A 20,063-nucleotide genomic window follows, 5' to 3' on the forward strand; every position below is an offset into this window, starting at 1 on the left:
CCATTGGAATAAAGGGATTTTCTATTCTATTCTAAAACAGAGGTCAGATGATTTAAACAGAAAATGCCATCCACAATATGGCGGAGACTGGCGCTGTTGTCGACGCTCATGCGGCGTTCACTCTAAACTAATATATCTAGGAGTACTGTGGTGCAGTTTAACCTCCTAACACTTAGAGGTGCTATAAGGCGAATGTCTCCTTTATTTGGCGTCTCTCTGTGCCTGCCTTCCTTTACTTTGTTTTTATTGGAAAATTAAATGGACAACTAATACTATCCATGAGAACCGTTATTAATGTTATCTAAGTTGAAAAAAAATATAATTACTGCTACGAATCAGATATTTTATTCGCTTTAAGACATAAGTAGCATATGTCTCGTTGAGCACTGCTGAAGTCCCACCTCGTTCAACAGTTCCTCTGAACTCTTGAATAGTTTAATCGTCCCACAGGGTTAGTTTACACATGGCCAGAACTGCCTGATATTTTCAAGTGGTGGGATAAAATTGACATTGACATACAATTCATACATCGTGGGGAGATATCTTCATCATGTTGAAGTCTAAAACCTTCGTTAAGAAAACCCGATCAGGCGGGGTGATGAAGGTCGTGCGAGAACATTATCTGAGAGATGATATTTGGTGTGGAAGTGAAATCTGCACTGAATGCAAACAAGACTCCACAGTTCTTCAGAGAGACGCTTGTATTGAGAGCAATCTGTGTACCTTTCCTCATTATTTGGTCCCTGACACCAACGTAGTGCTCCACCAGGTAAAATCCACTTAATGTGATCGCATTAATTTCGCAATGTGATCGCATAAATTTTTTCATTTGTTCTTTTTATTGCTTATGTTTTTCCTTCAGATCGACGTGTTAGAAGATCCGGTGATCTGCAACGTGATCATCCTGCAGACTGTGCTGCAGGAGGTTCGTCATCGCAGCGCTCCAGTTTATAAACGGCTGAAGGATATAATACATGAGCAAGGAAGACACTTCTACACGTTCACCAACGAACATCACAGGTACCATGCATCTCTTTCTAACCTGCAAAACTTGGTTTAGATTTGAAGCTATTATTGAGAGCTCTGTTACCAGACTAAAACTACATAGGCTTAGTTGAATTTTACTTTTGTTTTTTGGTGAGTATTTGTCCTTATCTGTCATTGTTTATCCTATTTTATAACCCCACTAATATGTATATAATCCATATCCTAACTTTATTGTACAATCTGTGTATAGCTTCTTACAATTATTCTCCATTTATATGTACCATTTATAGTCCATACTTACATAGTCTCTGTAAACATGTAAATAAATCTTTATATCATGTGGGTAGCAGTGGGTAGCACTGCTGCCTTGCAGCAGGAAGGTTCCGGGTTAAAATCCTGGCCCAGGGTCTCTCTTGCATGGAGTTTGCATGTTCTTCTTGTGCATGCGTGGGCTCTCTCCAGGTACTCCGCCTTCCTCCAAAACTCCAAAAAACATGACTGTTAGGTTTACTACCTTCTCTAATTTCTCTTCACATGTTTGTGAGTGTGTGCATGAGTGTTTTTTTGTATTGTTTGTCTCTCTGTTGCCCTGCGATGGGGTGGTGACCTGTCCAGGGAGATAGGCACCAGCACAACTTGCAACCGCACTTGAGATAAGCATGATGAAATGGATGGATCATGTGTAGCACTTCTAAATAGATGCTAACTGCAATTGATTGCTTTGTGCTAGTGACAGTGTAATGACAATAGAGTTGAATTTTATTCTATTCTATTTGGGTATTGGAGTTAAGAAAAGACAGGGTGATCTCAAGGATGGTGAATAAAGGTTATCTAAATACATTCTAACTACCAGGGAGTACAGTGCTTCAGTGAAAAAAAGTTTTTGAGCTGACAGTTTACATATTTTTGTGTTGCCTTCATGTTCTTCCAGAGAAACATTCATTGAACGGGAGCCAGGGGAGAGCGCCAATGACCGTAATGACCGGGCGATCCGTGTGGCCGTCAAATGGTACAGCCAGCATCTGAAAACAGCTGAGTCTGGCCCAGATGGTGTCAGAGTGGTCCTCCTCACCAACGATCAAGGCAACAAGCAGAAGGCTGAGGACAACGGCTTGCTGGTGTACAGATGTAATGTTGATTAATCTACCTACAGTTCCTTGACTGGATTGAGGAACTGGATTGAATATAAAGCTTGTTTGTATCTGGCACCAGCTCCACAGTCTGTTATAGCTGTTTGCATTTTTTTTTAACCCTTCTAGTTGAGGAGTACATCAAGAGTCTGATAGCAAACACAGAGCTGGTGGACCGGCTGGCATTGTCCAATGAAGACAAGGTAAAAAGAGCTTTTTACCAGCTGATTAGGTAATAATTTTAGGCTAAAAGCATAGTTTTCACCTTTTCCTTGCTTTTCTTTTCAGAATAAAATTGCCAGCAGTAAAATATTGTTTCCGGAGCATCTTCCTTTGTCCAAGATCCAGGCAGGAATCAAGAGTGGCTCGTTTATCCAAGGCACTTTCAGGGCCAGCAGGGACAATTATCTGGAGGCGACAGTGTTTGTCCAGGGAGAGGGAGAAGACAGCAATGAGGTGTGTGAAGACAAAAGATGTCCTGAAATCCTGTTAATTAACCACATTTTTATATAGTTTTATAAATAAAACCTTTGTTGAATGGATAGAAATAAAGCTCTGCTGTGCTCTCTTTTCTTTCTGTCCCCAGGTTCTGATCCAGGGACTTCAGAACCTCAACAGAGCAGTGCACCAGGATGTGGTCGCCGTGCAGCTGTTGCCAAAGAATCAGTGGGTGGCGCCCTCATCAGTCGTGCTGCAGGATGAAGGAGCAGCGAAGGACGACGACGTTGATGGGGACGAGGAGGAAAAATTGGTGAATTCTATGTTTCCCCAAATGCTTTCCAGAGATTGAAAACATTATACTTGGTGGAAAAAAAAACCTTCATGTCTCTGTCTTTCCAGCTGAAGCAGTCACTAACTAAATCGACCAGGAAGGCAACAGGAAAGGTAGTAGGAATCATCAAGAGGAGCTGGAGGCCCTTCTGTGGCATGCTGAATGTCTCCCAAATCAAAGAAGTAAGTTTACAATTCTTGGTGTCCATGTCTTAGAGATATAAAGCTTTGAAAATACAACATAGAGGATCAGAGCCTTACTTTCACCCACTTATAATATTTGGAAAAATCTTCCTCTGGAAGGCATGCCCAAAGGACCAGCAGGGACGTTGAAGGCTCTCTGCTGTGACCAGCAGTTTACAGTGACACAAACACGGCGAGCAGAGCAATCCCAGCAGTGATAAAATGAATGTTTTTCTTCTAGTAGGTTTTTGTGAGTAAGTGGCATGAAAATAATGTCAAATCATTTAAGGATAAGTCTGGTCAGCAAGGAATAATCTATGGATCATTATCTATACCTAAAACCAATATGTTCGCTGTGATTTAACGAATTTAGCATTAATCAGTAAAAAGATAAGAATTTTCATCGCCACCACTGAGTCGGGGACCAAAATATATTAGCACCTCACTCCTGACATCTTCCGGCAGCGACGTCATGGTGCGGTAAGCCTAGCCTAATTCTCCACGCTTTACAAGCAAAATCAGTTGGAACTAATAGACACATCTGCAATCAACAAAAAATATTTAGGACTTCACCATTGAAACTTGCGAGAGCTATAGTTAAAATGACAAAGTTATTTCACCTTTCAATTCATAATCCTCCTCGGGTTCCTCATTGCATTGCCAACTTGAAGAGGGAGGATTTGCCATTGAACTGAGAAAAAACACGCAGTATGTAGCCAACATTATGAAGAAGAATGTTTTCAGGATGACTTAGATAATAGGGCATTGTGACAAACCCCAGATACCACATTGGGACTGACAGCCGATACGGCACAAACCGGTAGGTGGTAGTACTGTTCTTTTTTGACGAACATGGATGCCTCCAGTAAAGCACATTCAAAGGAAAATTACTCTCAGTTAAAAACACATACATTTATTGAACAGTATGTAATAATGTCATATTTAAAGTACTTTCAGAAGTTTGAATTCTGGATATAACCAAACTTCTCCTTCAAACTAGACAGGAAAGATTTTGCAGACTTGTTTTTTTATCCAATGTGAGTGCATCTAACATTCAATAACTTTTATAATGGAGAGAGCCATGATTTATTTTTTATTACCCAGTATAACTAAACCATTTAGTTTGTCCCAAAGCAGCACCAGGATAGAGCTGCTAACATCAGCTCCACCTTGATGAGGTCACATCCAAGGCCAGTCAGTAACAAACAACGGATGCAGGGATCCCTTTTTAATCTAAAGAGGGCACCAAACAGATGCTTTTAGACACGCCAGCAGAATTTCAACACAGGAGTAGCACATTTTCAAGAAAAAATCCCAGAGACATGGGACACTTTTAATGTTTATTTGCAAAAAAAAAAAAAAAGATTGGGGATTTAATTGTTAATTGCTAAGTAATCGGCAGCTTTAGTTTCAGTGCAGCAAACTCTCCAGAAGTTCAGTGAGAATCTCTGAATGAGCAAATGTTGATCTAAATGACTGATGATGATAAACAAAATCCACCTGTGTGTAATCAAGTCTCAGAGGTCTGCTTAAAGCGCAGAGAGCGTCTTGAAGAACAAGGAACACACCAGACAGGTCTGAGATACTGTTGTGGAGAAGCTTAAAGCTTGATTTGTATGCAAAAAGATTTCCCAAGCTTTTTAAGCATCCCGAAGAGCAATGTGCAAGAGATAATATTGAAATGGAAGGAGAATCAAACCACTGAAAATCTACACAGACCTGGGCGCGCTTCTAAACTTTTAGATCAAACTAGGAGAAGACAGATCAGAGATGCAGCTAAGAGGCTTCTGATCATTCTGGATGAACTGCAGAGATCTACAATCAATCGTATACTGCACAAATCTGGCCTTTATGGAAGAAAGACATGTCTTAAAGATATCCATACAAAGTGTTGTTTAAAGTTTGCCACCTGGGAGACACAGCAAACATGGAAGAAGGTGCTCTGGTCAAATGAAACCTAAATTTAACTTTTTGGTGACCATGCAAAATTATGTTTGTTGTAAAAGCAACAGCTCATCACCCTGAACACACCATCCCCACTCTCAAACATGGTGGTGGCAGCATCATGGTTTGGGCCTGCTTTTCTTCAGCAAGGTAAGGGAAGATGGTTAATATTGATGGGAAAATGGATGGAACCAAATATAGGAAGAAAACCTGTTGTAGTCTGCAAAAGACCTGAGATTAGGATGGAGATTTATCTCCCAGCAAGTCAATGATGCAAAAGCTACAATGGAATGGTTCACAAATAAATATATCCAGGTGTTAGAATGGCCATGTCAAAGTCCAGACCTGAATCCAATTGAGGATTTTTGGAAAGAACTGAAACATGCTGTTCAAACGTTCTCCATCCAACCTCATTGAGCTAAAGCTGTTTAGCAGGAAGAACATCTTTTAATGTGCAAAACTGATAGAGACGTACCCAAGACGACTTGGTGCTACAAAGTATTAACTCAACGGGGCTTGAGTTAATACCCAATTTTTCAGTTTTTTATTTGTTAAAAATTTTGAAATATTCAATACATTTCATTCCACATCATGATTGTGCCCCACTTGTTGACTATTCACAAAAAATAGAAATCTTTTTGTTTGAATCCTGAAATGTGGCTAAAATGTCAAGGTTCAACGCACTGTTAATAAATGTAAAGATTTTCAAACTTTCTTTCTCTTTCTTTCCATCTGTCTCTTTCTCTCTTTTTTCTGTCTTTATTTCATTAGAATATAGATTTTGAGTAAATTTTGCCTTCACGGTTGACTTAAGAAATTTTTTATCTTTTTACATAAAAACTTTTAAGGAATCCTGATTTTAAAGCCGTTGCTCCTAGAGACTGTTACCTTCTCTCCTTTGAGACCCTCAGGTTCTCTGTGTCTCACCATCAGGACTAACGGCCTCATTATTGCACCTTTTTTTTTTACTTTTTTTCTCCCAGTCCACACGCCATCTTTTCACCCCGGCAGACCGCCGTATCCCACGAATTCGCATCGAAACACGACAAGCCTCAACTCTTGCAGGCCAAAGGATCATGGTGGCCATTGATGGCTGGCCCAAGGACTCCAGATACCCAAATGTAAGACCCTTCAGAATGATGTACCCAACTGAAAAACAGAAATGCTTCTGCAATGGTGTCCTGAAAGGGTGCAACATTTAGTCTCTATCATTAATGATGTTTGGTTTAGGGCCATTTTGTCCGCAGTCTGGGAAATGCTGGGGAGAAGGACACAGAGGAAGAGGTCTTGCTTCTGGAGCATGATGTTCCACATCAGGCCTTCTCTCAGGCTGTGCTCAGTTTCCTTCCCAAAATGCCTTGGATCATCACACCAGAGGTATTGTCTCCTGTAGTCTCATTAAATAACCTGTTTATTTTTTCTCATATGACCTGCATTAGCATGTATGTACGCGTTTTTGTAGGACATGGCGCAGAGGCAGGACCTGAGGCATTTGACAGTGTGTAGCGTCGATCCTCCAGGATGTACAGATATAGACGATGCTCTGCACTGTCGAGAGCTGGAAAATGGAAACCTTGAGGTGCTTATTTTCTGCACATAATCTCTAACAGTAGTAAAGTATTAGTGTCCTTTTTGTTTGTTAATTTATAAACTGTCCCTTTTTTTTGCTGTAGGTAGGAGTTCACATTGCCGATGTCAGTCACTTTATCAGACCTGGGAATGCTCTGGATAAAGAGGCCGCCAACCGCGGCACCACTGTGTATTTATGCGGCAAGGTAAGAAAATCAATCTTTCATCTGCTTACTGTTTAACCCCTAAACTGTTTTAGGATGGAATTCAATGAGTTATGATTAATTGGATGTATGCATAATTTCTCAGCAATCATCAGAAGTTTTGTTGTTTTTAAACTGGAAGTCAAGAGATAAGTCAAATAATTTAAGGATCACTTTACTTTTTCTTGGGGGTCCTTTCTTTTTATTATGGAAAAACTCATGAAAAATGCTATTTGGGTCCATTTCCTTATTTTTTATATATCTGTGATAAAACAAAAGCTGTGAATGAATGTTAATGTTGTTTAATGTTGTTTCCAACAGAGAATAGACATGGTTCCTGAGCTGCTTAGCTCCAATCTTTGTTCTCTAAGGTCCAATGTGGAGAGGTGAGAGTGATTTACAAACCTACTGAATTCTCCAAACTTAACGCCTCCAGTAAAGCTGTATGAAACTCCTCATTAATTAGATTTTTATGCCACTCAGATGATCTGAGATTAAAAAACAACACAAATTTACTTGAATTGGCAAATTTCTGATGCTGACAACCAAATGCTGACCAATCACACAACTGCTTTCAGACACACGATTGGAAATGCGTTTTGTCGAAAACAAAATGGCGTTGCAAGAAAAAAAAAGTTCTCATTATTAGTGTGGAACATGTTTTATGCTCTTAAGACCTGGACTCAACTTTATTAATCCCTTGGGATTATTCCTTCAGGAAAATACTGTTTCCAGTAGCTTATATAGAGTACAAAGAGTTAAAGCTAAATGCCATTAAAGATAAAAATAACAGTCAATATAAAAAGAGTGAATATAGTACCAAAAAAGGCATTAAAAAAAATAAATAAAAAGTTGTAATGTCCTTGCATATATAAAAAATATCTGCACAGTAGAGAGTTTAAGGGAAGACTACAGTACATAGTATTTGACTTGGATTATTGCACTGCTAAAAATTCTGCTAAAAATATTGCAGGATATATATATTCTTTTTAAAGATTAATCTGTTTTACGGTGTATTTGAAGGTTTTCTGCACATCTTTTCTGTGGGTGTGAAAGAGGCTTCATACAGCAGGTCAATATTTGCAGCTGATCAGTGATCATAAACAAACCTCCAAATCAACACTTTAGATTATCACATCATGTAGGAGGATAATCTTTAAATTGTTAATCTTTAAATTGTTCAAAATCAAGGCTTCTTTTTTTTTTTTCTTCTCCAGGTTTGCTTTTTCGTGTATTTGGGAGATGAATCACAATGCAGAAATCCTAAAAACCCGATTCACTAAAAGCGTCATTAACTCAAAGGTAAAAGAGATTTAAAAAAAAAAAAAGACAAATTTTTAATTTGTAATGACATTTCTTATGGTTTGTGTGTCTGAATTTTAACCATCAGTACAGTGATTTTGTTTCTTTTAATCGTTTTCCGTCAGGCATCTCTAACTTATGCCGAGGCCCAGATGAGGATAGACGATACCAACAAGAACGACGATATTACAAAAAGCCTGAGGGGCCTAAACAAACTCGCAAAGATCCTCAAGAGGAAGAGGATAGAAAACGGGTAAGGAAAGAGGAGTTGGTGAACAATAGATGAACTAATGTACAGCTTCCAAAGTGTTTCATTTGATTTCTTATTATAAATGACACTTTAAACCACGGAGGTTAACTTCTGTGTTTCTCTGTCCTCAGGGCGCTGACGCTGTCCTCCTTAGAGGTTCGCTTCCACATCGACAGTGAAACCCACGACCCGATTGACCTGCAAACTAAAGAACTCAAGTAAGCAGCTTTCCCAACAACCCTTTAACTGAAGCCTTTACTTAACAAACCAAAAAATATGTACCTTTTCATCTCTGTCTTAATGATAACTTCTTCCTTATCAGGGAGACCAACTCCATGGTAGAGGAGTTTATGTTGCTCGCCAATATTTCAGTCGCACAGAAGATTTATGATGAGTTTCCAGAGTGTGCTTTACTGAGGAAACATCCAGCGCCGCCTCCATCTAACTACGACATCCTGATGAAGGCTGCAAAGTCCAAGGTTAGATCAAACAATAAGGCTTTTGGTTCAGTACCTTAGAAATGAGTAAGAATATTAAGGCAAGGCAAGGCGAAGTTATTTGTATAGCAAAATTCAGTACAAAGACAATGCAAAGTGCTTTACATGATTAAAATATAGGAAAATAAAACAGAATCAAAGCAAGTAGGAAACAAAAAAATACATAAAATAAAAAATGCAGAAACAAAAAAGAATATTAAAAACAGTTGGACTAAAGAGAATAAAAAAGTTGAACTGTTAGAAGCGTTTGCCTCAGAGAAGATATAAAAAATCTCTAAATCTCAATATAAAAAAAACAAGCTGCCACTTTATTTACAGTTTTATGCTCTTTACTTTTAGCATGTCTGGTCAAACTTTTGCAGCAAGTTCTAGTTTTTTTGGATGTTGCAGCATCATGTCATCCTGGGAAACCTCAAATAGAAATGTAAATCCCTTTATTGTCCCAAAATGGGGACATTTGTCCTCTGCATTTTGACCCATCCCCTTGGGGAGCAGTGGGCTGCCATTGTGTGGTGCCCAGGGAGCAGTGCAGGGTTAAGGGTTTTACTCAGGAACCCAGAGTGGAGGCTGTGGGGATCGAACCGGGCACTTGCAACCGTCTCAGAGCACAAGCGCACCTGCTCTAACCAGTAGCCCAACACTCTACCAATGGATGTCAAATGGATAATGCAGAGCACTGAATGATTAGAGCACTTTATTCTAATGCTGAGCGTATGGAAGCTGTGTGAAACTGACTGGTCTGTGGATTTCTGTTTCTGTGTCTGATCAGAATGTGACGATCCACGTGGATTCAGCCAAGGCTCTGGCCGATTCCCTGGACGGGGCCAAAGTGGATGGTTTCCAGTATTTTAACACACTCCTGCGCATATTAGCCACCCGCTGCATGATGCAGGCCGTCTATTTCTGCTCTGGCATGGACAGTGACTTCCACCATTACGGTCTGGCCTCGCCCATTTATACACACTTCACCTCTCCCATTAGGAGGTATTGAAATTCATGTTTTACAGAAATATTTTTTAAAAATCGTACTTTTGTTTCTTGTAGTTACTGTTTGATCTCTCTGCAGGTATGCTGACATCATAGTGCACCGCCTGCTGGCGGTGGCCATAGGAGCAGACAGCACCTACCCTGACTTGATGGACAAACACAAACAGTCGGCACTTTGCAACAACCTGAACTACAGACACAAAATGTCTCAGTACGCGCAGAGAGCGTCTGTTGCCTTCCACACACAGGTACACATGTGAAAGCACTGCTGTCTGTAGACAGGAGGAAAAGTGTGATCTCTACTATGTGTTGACTCTTGCTCTTGCCTGTTATAGCTGTTCTTCAAGACCCGGGGAATACTCAATGAAGAGGGATTCGTTCTGTTCGTGAGGAAGAATGCGATCATCGTTTTGATCCCGAAGTTCGGTCTGGAAGGAACCGTCTTCTTCGACTCCAAAGACAAAGCTTCACCTAAACTTGTTTTTGACGAAGAGGTACAGACCATCCGCCTCGGTTTGCTTTGCAACCTGGTGGTTTATTTCTCCTCAGATTACTGATAAAGATGGATCCTGTGTTTACGTGTCCAGGGTCCCACTCTGAAGGTGGAGCAGCACACGTTCAACATATTCGACAAGGTGAAGGTTACCATCAGCCTGGATGACTCCAACATTCAGCACCAGAAGATCCGCATGGCTCTAATAGAACCAGTGGTAAGAACCGTTTATTTTAACTCCTATTTATAGTATTTAATTAATAACTGGTAACATGCTCATTTACTCCAATTTATAATGTTCCTGACATTTGAGCACAAATATTGTATTAAATTGAAACCTCCCAACTATTAACATAGCAAACTCTGAAATTTGATTTTAGTTGTAAGAATAAGAGCAGGTTTATAGCTTTTAGAAGCATTTTACTTTTTCATAAACAATTCAAGAATCTAGCAGTTGGTTGCTGACAAATTTCTCTGCTTTAGAGAGTGTGCTATGGATCAGTAGGCAAAAAATACAGAGAAATTGTTTAAATCAATCTGTGATACAGTTAATCATGTACATTTAATATAAATTAATTCAAAAGAAAATTTATAAAGTGGGCATAAATATTTTTTCTTTTTAGAACAAGGTTTAAAAAAATATTTCCATCTTTAAGAGGGAAAAAAGGCAGCTCTTCAGTATATCATCTTTACAGAGGTGTCAAGTAACGAAGTTCAAATACTTTGTTACTGTACTTAAGTACACTTTTTAGGTATCTATACTCCATTGCCTATTTTTCTTCCTACCTCAGACTTCTACTCATTACATTTTCACACAAGTATCTGTACTTTCTATTCCTTAGATTTTTAAAACAAATGTTACTCGTTACTCTTGGCTTCGGTTAATGCAGAGGTCACAGGTCAGCAGACCGCAGTCCGGATCTGGACCTACCTGCTGGCTAATCTGGACCCAACTTGATTTAAAAAATTTATAAATTGCCACATGTTGTCTGATAACAGTGTCTAAACGTCACTTGTGCTGCTTCTCCTGTTTCCCTGAAATCCCACATCCTCCGTCACCGCTCCGCCCCGCAGCATCCAGACCTCCTGCGCAAAGCAAAGCCTAAAGCCTCCACTGTTCATCCCGTATTGCTGCTCTCCAACTTGTCCTCGGAGCTCGAGGATAGCATGCGTGATATTATCATTAAATTTATAGGAGCGAAACATAAGAGATGAATGCGTAATTTAATATATTAAAAAAACTCCCAATCAGCATCCAGCATATATGCAGTTTCTGATGGAGATGAGAAATCTGCACGATTGTTCTCTACTTAAAAAAAAAAACACTTTAGATTTTAAAATGGGAAAAAAAGTTGTTTTTTTAATTAAAAAAATTCAATGTATAACATGGATGTAAAAACACCTCATTTTATTTCCGTGTTAAATTCTGTTTAAAGTAACCGATCATTAAAAATGTCTCCAGACCTTTACTGGTTGATGATTTTCTTTATCCGGACCCCGCTGATTTTTAATTGGTTATCCTTGTTTTAATTTTTATAAATATTTATTTTACATCATGTGCGCCATCCAATGCAGATCATTGGCGCCATTCACATCTAGTGAAATGAGTCATATAACGCAAACACTCATTGGTTAGCTATGTGCCAAATTTATGCTGACGCCAAAGTAAATCATCAGAAGCAAGCAGGTGTTCTTCAAACTGTAAACGTGAATTATCTATGCCATGCTAAGATGTTAGATTGTCTGAAAGGTCGGACACAGGCGAGAGCGTATCGGGAGACGGAGACCAACAAGACCTCCCTCATCCTTGGCCCTATCTCAAAGAATTTTTAGAAATAGCCAAAAAATTGAGCTTTTAATTCATATAGTGGCATCTGGCTGTGTTTTTTCTTTAAAGGTTACTTTATACTTTAAGTAGTTTTTGTACCACATACTTTTTCACTTTTACTTGAATAAAGAGGTCAAGTTGATACTTCAACTTTTACCAGAGTGTTTTTAAACTGCAGTATCTATACTTTTACTTAAGTAACAAATGTGTGTACTTTTGACACCAATGCATATTTAAAGCTGGTCAGTAACCACAGGCATCATTTTTAATCCTGAGTATATTTCATACTTGTCAGATTGGACAAGTAAAATTGGATTTGTGAGTAAATAAACCAAAATTTCTGAAAATGTTTAATTTGTGCAGTCTGATAAGAATTTGTGGAAGTTCTATTTTTTAGGTCTGCTACAAATCAATTATCTGTGTGTAAATTTCTGCTCAGTTTTAACTTAAAGAATTTGGACCATTTTCTGCTCCCCTCAGCTGATTGGTCAATGTCATATCAGTCAGAAGTAAAACAAGCCAATTAGAGGATAAAATGTCATGAACCCAAAACTCACACAGCAACTTTAGCTTATTTCTAACAGGGACTCTTTATATGTGGTATAAGTCATTGTATTTAGTGTACATTTGTTATTGAAAAAAACAATGAATGCTTAATTGTATTTAAGATTGTTCCTGATAACTTTTTATTTAATTTAACAGATCCCTGGTGTTAGTGTTCCTGTACCTGAGGCAGAACCACAAGCCAAGAAACAAAAACTGGACCGCTGACCGGAGGGCTGTAATTCACCTGGGAAATCAACACAAGATTCCAGCTACTTCTCTACTAATTAAAGATCAATTGTTGTGTTTAGAGCAAGTATGCTGCTCATTTAGGAAATTCAAGAAAGAAACAGGACCCATTTTTATTTGTAAAACATTTCTTTTTGGAGTTAAAATATCTGCTGGTCCAAATAAATCGGCGCACATCTAATGGCACCACTTTCAAAGACCAAAGAATGATTTGGTGATATTGCTACTGTGTTTTTTTTTTATTTATTTTTTTTATCTGAATTGTCACTGAACGCAAAAATAATCTGTCCTGCAAATAAACTGATGACTCAATTTGTCTCCTTTAGGCAAGGATGAAGAATTGAAAGTCCTTTAATTTTAAAATCTCATGTAGAAAAAATAAAAACATTTTTTGAAATAAAAAGGGCTCAATCTTTCCATCCTGTGTACTGATTAAAAAATTACATATAAAATCCAAAGGCTGATGTACAAAAATATTAATTAGAAGAACAGGAAGTGTGTGTTAGAAAAACTAAATTGTTTTATAAATATACAGTACTACAAGTCGGTCAAGTCTGCACCAATTAACAGGTGTCAAAATACAGCATTGAAAAAAAAGGTCACTTATGTGCAACTCAGACATAATTCCCAAACTTTATGAAACCACTGCATCGTAACTAAAAACTTCAGTGGTTTACAGAATGGCTGAAATAACCTGCAAACATCCCTTTAATTAATCATACAGATGTAGAGAATTGTTTTAGTCAGCAGGCTGACTTCTACCAAAAGATGCTGGTTAATGTTAAACGTTTCTAAACAGTCTCAGCCTTTGAGATAGATCTGAAAAAAAAAATGGTAAACTTCAGCTGGAGGAGCGCTCCCTTTGAGGTAGGAATCAGGTAAGGCAGTGGGGAGGATAAAATGCCTGAAAAAGAAAGGAAAAAAACGTATGATGTCAAATGCATTATCCCTAAGAAATACTAAATATACTATTAAAGCACCGCTTTGTGGTATTTCATTGGCTGAAAACAAATGTCTCTAGATAAGGTTCAGTAAAAAGGGTTAAATGAGCAAAATCAGGGTAAAGAAACATAGTTTTCAGTTTCTGAACAAAATCTTAATATTGGTTCTAAATGTATCCTAATTAAGAGATTTAGCTCATTAAAAGTCACAACTGATGATTTCCCTCACCTTAACCTTAGTCAATCGAGAGGAGGGAAATGCTTCTTCTACCAGGTTGGAACAGAGGGACTCTTTGCTCTGACAGTCGGAGCTGATGCCATCGATGAGGCTAGCTGTGCCAGCTGAGGTGGTGTTATAGCCACTGTCCACCTGCATAACATTGGCATTTAATCAGTTGTGGAAACAACGAAATAAAGATTTAAAAGTGTGCTGTTGTCGGGTTTCTCTCCTACCTGCATGCTGGAGTCATATCGGATGCTGCTTCCTTCTGCCAGTAGAGAGACAAACATCTGAGAGCTTTCTGATGCCGACACGTTTCCCATACGTGAGCTGGTCAGCTGTTCTGAAGAGCCTCCGGCTTCATCATCCTCCTCCTCGATCTTTTTTATTAGTTCAATCTCTTTTCTTTTTTCTGCTTTCACAGCCTCAATAGCGGCCAGGTTGATTCTCTCCAGGGCAGCGGAGCGGCCGTATGTTGCCAGAGGGGATGTTGGATCTAGCTCCATGGCTGGGAGAGAGGATGAGGAAGTGAAGGCAGGATGTTCTTCAGCCTCCTGATCATCTTGAAGCTTTGGATAAAGGATTGGCGAGATCAAGGGAGGGGAAGCCCAGCAGCGCACTCTAGGTCTGGGCTTGGGTTTGGAAGCGTGAAGAGGCTCATGTTGGTAATGGAGCTGGTGAGGGGAGCAGCTCCGGATCGGGGAGCAGCCTTCCACAAACGGGCTCTCCTTAGTGAGGGCTGTGTCCAGCGTAGCTCCGCGTGGGGTTAAGTTGGCGTGCTGTTTCCGCTCACCTAAAAAGATCCAGATTAAAATGAAGAAAAATCAACCTAAATCACCCCAGTTTCTTAAAGCTTGGATTTAGAAAAATCTGTTAAGAAGCAAATGTTCTACCTGAGCCTATGGGGGTCCGTGCCATGGGAACAATAGGAGAAACGGTCGGGGAGATGTGGCCTGCAGGAGAAGACCTATCAGGAAACAGAGGGCTAGTGATGCTGCCGAGGCTGCAGTCTCTGAAGCAGCCCTGCTGGATGGGACTGGATGAGAACTGGTCCTATAGACAGACATAAAATGTATGAACTTGCACCAATTTCTGCCCAAGATATATATATATATATATATATATATATATATATATATACATACAGGTGCTGGTCATAAAATTAGAATATCATGAAAAAGTAGATTGATTTCAGTAATTCCATTTAAAAAGTGAAACTTGTATATTATATTCATACATTACATACCAACTCATATATTTCAGATGTTTATTTTGTTTAATTTTGATGATTACAAATGAAAATCTCAAATTCATCATATCAGAAAATTAGAATATTACTGAAGACCAATAAAAACAAAGGATTTATAGAAATGTTGGCCAACTGAAAAGTATGAACATGAAAAGTATGAGCATGTACAGCACTCAGTATTTAGTTGGGCCTCCTTTGGCCTGTATTACTGCAGCAATGCGGCGTGGCATGGAGTCGATCAGTCTGTGGCACTGCTCAGGTGTTATGATAGCCCAGGTTGCTCTAATAGTGGCTTTTAGCTCTTCTGAATTGTTGGGTCTGGTGTATTGCATCTTCTTCTTCACAATACCCCATAGATTTTCTATGGGGTTAAGGTCAGGAGAGTTTGCTGGCCAATTAAGAACAGGGATACCATGGTCCTTCAACCAGGTACTGGTAGCTTTGGCACTGTGTGCAGGTGCCAAGTCCTGTTGGAAAATGAAATCTGCATCTCCAAAAAGTTGGTCAGCTGCAGGAAGCATGAAGTGCTCTAAAACTTCCTGGTATGTGGCTGCGTTGACCCTGGACCTCAGAAAACACAATGGACCAACACCAGCAGATGACATGGCACCCCAAACCATCACTGACTGTGGAAACTTTACACTGGACTTCAAGCAACGTGGATGAAGTGCCTCTCTTCTTTTCCTCCAGACTCTGGGACCTTGATTTCCAAAGGAAATGCAAAATTTACTTTCATCAGAGAACATGACTTTGGACCACTCACCAGCAGTCCAGTCCTGTTTCTCTTTAGCCCAGGCAAGACGCTTCTGACGCTGTCTGTGGTTCAAGAGTGGCTTGACACAAGGAATGCGACAGCAGAAACCCATGTCTTTCATACGTCTGTGTGTGGTGGTTCTTGAAGCACTCACTCCAGCTGCAGTCCACTCTTTGTGAATCTCCCCCACATTTTTGAATGGGTTTTGTTTCACAATCCTCTCCAGGGTGCGGTTATCTCTCTTGCTTGTACACTTTTTTCGACCACATCTTTTCCTTCCCTTCGCCTCTCTATTAATGTGCTTGGACACTGAGCTCTGTGAACAGCCAGCCTCTTTAGCGATGACCTTTTGTGTCTTGCCCTCCTTGTGCAAGGTGTCGATGGTCGTCTTTTGGACAACTGTCAAGTCAGCAGTCTTCCCCATGATTGTGTAGCCTATAGAACTAGACTGAAAGACCATTTAAAGGCTTTTGCAGGTGGTTTGAGTTAATTAGCTGATTAGAGTGTGGCACCAGGGGCCATCAATTTTGAACCTTTTCACAATATTCTAATTTTCTGATATGATGAATTTGAGATTTTCATTTGTTGTCATTTGTAATCATCAAAATTAAACAAAATAAACATCTGAAATATATGAGTTTGTATGTAATGTATGAATATAATATACAAGTTTCACTTTTTAAATGGAATTACTGAAATCAATCTACTTTTTCATGATATTCTAATTTTATGACCAGCACCTGTATATATATATATATATATATATATATATATATATATATATGAAAAAACATTATCTCTAAAAATTCTCAACGTACTGTTGAGGGAGTCTTTTCCGACCTGCCACGGACATGAGGAGACTGAAAGACAGGTGTTAAAGTTTCCCTTTCAACATCTTGGCCTCCAGCTCCTGCTCTGTCATGGGGAGACGGGCCTTCAAACCTGCCGTTAGCTCTCTCTGGGCTCGGTGGGGTGGAGCTGTCAGAGCTGCTGTAGCTGAAATGACCGTCCAGGAAGAGCTTACGTCTCAAGGAGGAGGAACTGAGGCTCTCCTGCACGGCATCACATGCCTCCTCGTAGCGATAGTATTCTCCTGAGGCCAATAAACATTGTAAAAACATAAAAAAACCTGAAACAGATGCTCCCACTTTGAATCGAACTAATCTTACCGAGTAATTTCTCCAAATCAAAAGCCAAAGGTAGTGAAAGTGTCGTCTGGCAGGCAACTGTAAATAAAATGGAAGCAAATTAGCAGGCTAAGAGATGTCACTAAAATAAGCTAAAGTTCACTTAGAGATTAGTAAACAAGCTGGTTCTGAGTAACACTTTTTTTTTTCTACCTACGCATGTAAACTGCAAAAAATATATATTTTTAAAGTGTGACAGATTTTGATAATAGATGAGTATGTCATTGATCCAAAAGATTAAGAATATCTCACAAATTGTCATTTTTATGAAACCAACTTTTCTTCTTTTTTTTGGCTTTCCATTTTCTTAACTTAAAAAAAGAAGTTACTTTCATTTTTTATTTAAAAGACAAACAAAAAAAGTCATATGGATCAATCCCTGGTTCTTGCAGCCGTAAGAATTCTACACCTGCAATAGAAACTCTGCAGAAAGATCAACAATTCACATGAGTTTATGCTACTAGAATAAAATAATTTAACAAATCTTAATCTGTGACACCATCAAATGCAGACGGCATTGAAAACAAACACAGAACTTAAAACTATTTGCATGGAAATATGAAAGAGAAGCAGAACTCGACTAATGAACGGACTTTTGTGCAGAAGGTTAACCAACCTGAGATTTTTTCAGACTCCTCTGAGATTGTTGCAGTATAAGGACCTAAAAAATAAATGAAAAAATGCATAAAAAAAAAAAGATATCTCACACCCAGCTTTCCTATAAGATGACTTACTTTTCTTGTACAGTTGAGGGGCTCTGCGGGTTTCTGGTTCTGCCCAGGGGGAAGGCACAATGGCTCCTTTAGTGAAGAACTGTTTTCGGTAGATATAAAATGCATCATTATTTAAGCAGGAATCTATTAGTATAAGAACACCTCATACTGCAGGATAAGCACTGATATAGTCACATCCATTACCTGGTCTATAGCAATCTGACATTTTTCCTCAATGTCAGAATCCATCCTGAAATAAAGTGAAATAGATCAAGGTTAAAGATGAACTAATTCTTTTCAAACCTCTTTTCTTTCCTCAGTAATTTAAGCCTTTTTAATCAGATTTAATGCCTAACAACACATACCTTGTCTGGCTGAGGTAGAATGATTGCCGCTGGATTTCCTCTGGGTCTATGTGCACTGGTAGAAGACTGGCCATTTCATCGATAGACCAGTTAAACTTTGGTGGAGTCTGGAAAACATAAGAAAAGCTTCATATTCTACTACTCATATACTACTACTCTACCTATCCATTCAACTTTAACATTTTAACCACAAAGATCTCTGCATTTCATAGGGATTATGTGCTACATACCTACATAAAGCAGTGGACAACCATGAAGTATATGGAAAAAATGTTTTAAACATATAATTTAGGAAGGTGTAGCATCCATCTGGATTTCACCTTCCTACTCCAATATAAAGATAGGCGATTATAATAAAACCACTAAATCTTCCAATTATTAAATACAATGGTCATCTAAATATGTGTACACCTCAATGCTTAGGTATATTTCGTTGCACCCCTGTGGAGCAATGACAAATAAAGAATTCTGATTCTGATATGTGGGCTGTAGAATGGGCTGTCCCAATGATAAATAAATTAAATCCATTTAAATGCAAAACACAGCGTATGGCATAGAAAAACTACCACATATTACTCTCAGCACGCCCTTGGTGTGGGAACTCTTCTTAGGGAAGCCTTCAGCAGGTATAGAGAAGCTGCTCAAACAGGTTAACATGGTACAGCTAAAAAAAAAAAAAAAATCCCCCAATAACTGGGGCTGGGGTTCTGCCTCTTTATTAGTTAGAACGGCCTAGTCAAAGTACAGACATTATCAGATCTGTAGAGGCTCCATCCCAACTGATTGAACTCAAGCTTTTCAAGAATGGATGGTAGGGATGTGCCCCCAAAAAGACTTCATTTTTAATATTTGTTTATTTAAAAAAATATGGAAATAAACTTTACAATCATGCACAACAAAGTGTTGATAGGTCACATAGAAACCTTATAAAATGCTTGGAAATATTTCATCAGAGCATAAAATGCTATTAAGTTACATGTCTCTACAAAATCAGATTAATCAGAATCAACTTTACTGTAAAGAAAACTTAAAATGGAGGGTAGATTTTTGACCAGGATGTGTGTGTTAATAGAATAGGGATGTGTGTGTTATGCAATCAAATCAAGCAGGTTTAAAATGATGTAATTGGACTAAGGATTTAAAAACTTACAGCCTTTGAGGGCTTGGACTTGAAGACAGAGGGGCTGGGGACCAGAGGCTCCCTCAGGTGATGGTAATCATTGGGACTCTCAAAGGGATTTCTGATGGAAGGCCTTCCTGGAGTCTCTGGAGTGATCTCTACCTCGATATGATCGCCCATAATAGCTTCAAACATAGAATATTTCTCTCAGTGTAAAATAAAACGAACATTTCAAACACAAAACTTTCTAAAGAGAGAAACTACAGTGAATGCAACTCGGTACCTTTTAAAGGAACTTTGCTTGCACACGTTTAAAAACGTCATTTAAAAAGTGCAGACAGACAAACGTCGTTTAAAAAGTGCAGACAGAAAAAATAAGCACTATAAATCATTTGTTAGTACTTACAGTTGCTTACAGGTCGAACCACTGATTTTTTTATGAGAAGTGGTTGTAGCACGGATCCAGCTAGAAACAGTTCAAACGTTCATTTCAATTTTCTCCACACAAAGCCAGCCAACCAATAGAAATTGGACCGGATGTTCTCGGCAGCCAATGAGCAATCCTCTAACGTCACTTC

At 38.9% G+C, this 20,063-nt stretch overlaps 2 protein-coding genes across 4 annotated transcripts; one reads left to right on the top strand and one right to left on the bottom strand.

Moving 5' to 3' along the window:
- The first annotated feature begins 515 nt into the window (after positions 1–515).
- dis3 (DIS3 exosome endoribonuclease and 3'-5' exoribonuclease) lies at positions 516–13,339 on the top strand. Its single transcript, XM_038293873.1, has 21 exons — positions 516–769; positions 863–1,020; positions 1,919–2,115; positions 2,247–2,320; positions 2,406–2,573; positions 2,704–2,868; positions 2,958–3,071; positions 5,999–6,136; positions 6,246–6,392; positions 6,478–6,594; positions 6,689–6,790; positions 7,109–7,173; positions 8,005–8,089; positions 8,215–8,342; positions 8,471–8,557; positions 8,662–8,818; positions 9,606–9,820; positions 9,903–10,071; positions 10,159–10,317; positions 10,411–10,533; positions 12,847–13,339. Exons 1-21 carry the CDS (start codon positions 551–553, stop codon positions 12,913–12,915), a joined length of 2,856 nt encoding a protein of 951 aa, XP_038149801.1. The 5' UTR covers positions 516–550; the 3' UTR covers positions 12,916–13,339.
- On the bottom strand, positions 13,255–20,048 carry bora (bora aurora kinase A activator). Of its 3 annotated transcripts, XM_038293876.1 has the most exons (12): positions 19,892–20,048; positions 19,516–19,670; positions 18,366–18,472; positions 18,205–18,250; positions 18,022–18,100; positions 17,904–17,948; positions 17,270–17,326; positions 16,919–17,193; positions 14,991–15,150; positions 14,331–14,890; positions 14,107–14,247; positions 13,255–13,840 (listed from the first exon to the last, which is right to left on the bottom strand). In XM_038293876.1, the coding sequence occupies exons 2-12, from the start codon at positions 19,663–19,665 to the stop codon at positions 13,811–13,813; spliced, it is 1,650 nt and encodes a 549-aa protein (XP_038149804.1). In that variant the 5' UTR covers positions 19,666–19,670; positions 19,892–20,048; the 3' UTR covers positions 13,255–13,810. The 3 variants fall into 3 exon arrangements, with proteins under 3 accessions (XP_038149804.1, XP_038149803.1, XP_038149802.1); XM_038293875.1 differs by lacking the exon at positions 19,892–20,048 and having other exon boundaries at positions 14,107–14,253; positions 14,337–14,890; positions 19,516–19,688; XM_038293874.1 differs by lacking the exon at positions 19,892–20,048 and having other exon boundaries at positions 19,516–19,687.
- Positions 20,049–20,063: the final 15 nt, after the last annotated feature.

The sequence above is a fragment of the Cyprinodon tularosa genome, unplaced genomic scaffold (genome assembly GCF_016077235.1).
Source record: "Cyprinodon tularosa strain WSP-4 unplaced genomic scaffold, ASM1607723v1 ctg331, whole genome shotgun sequence".
Classification (NCBI taxonomy): Eukaryota; Metazoa; Chordata; class Actinopteri; order Cyprinodontiformes; family Cyprinodontidae; genus Cyprinodon; species Cyprinodon tularosa.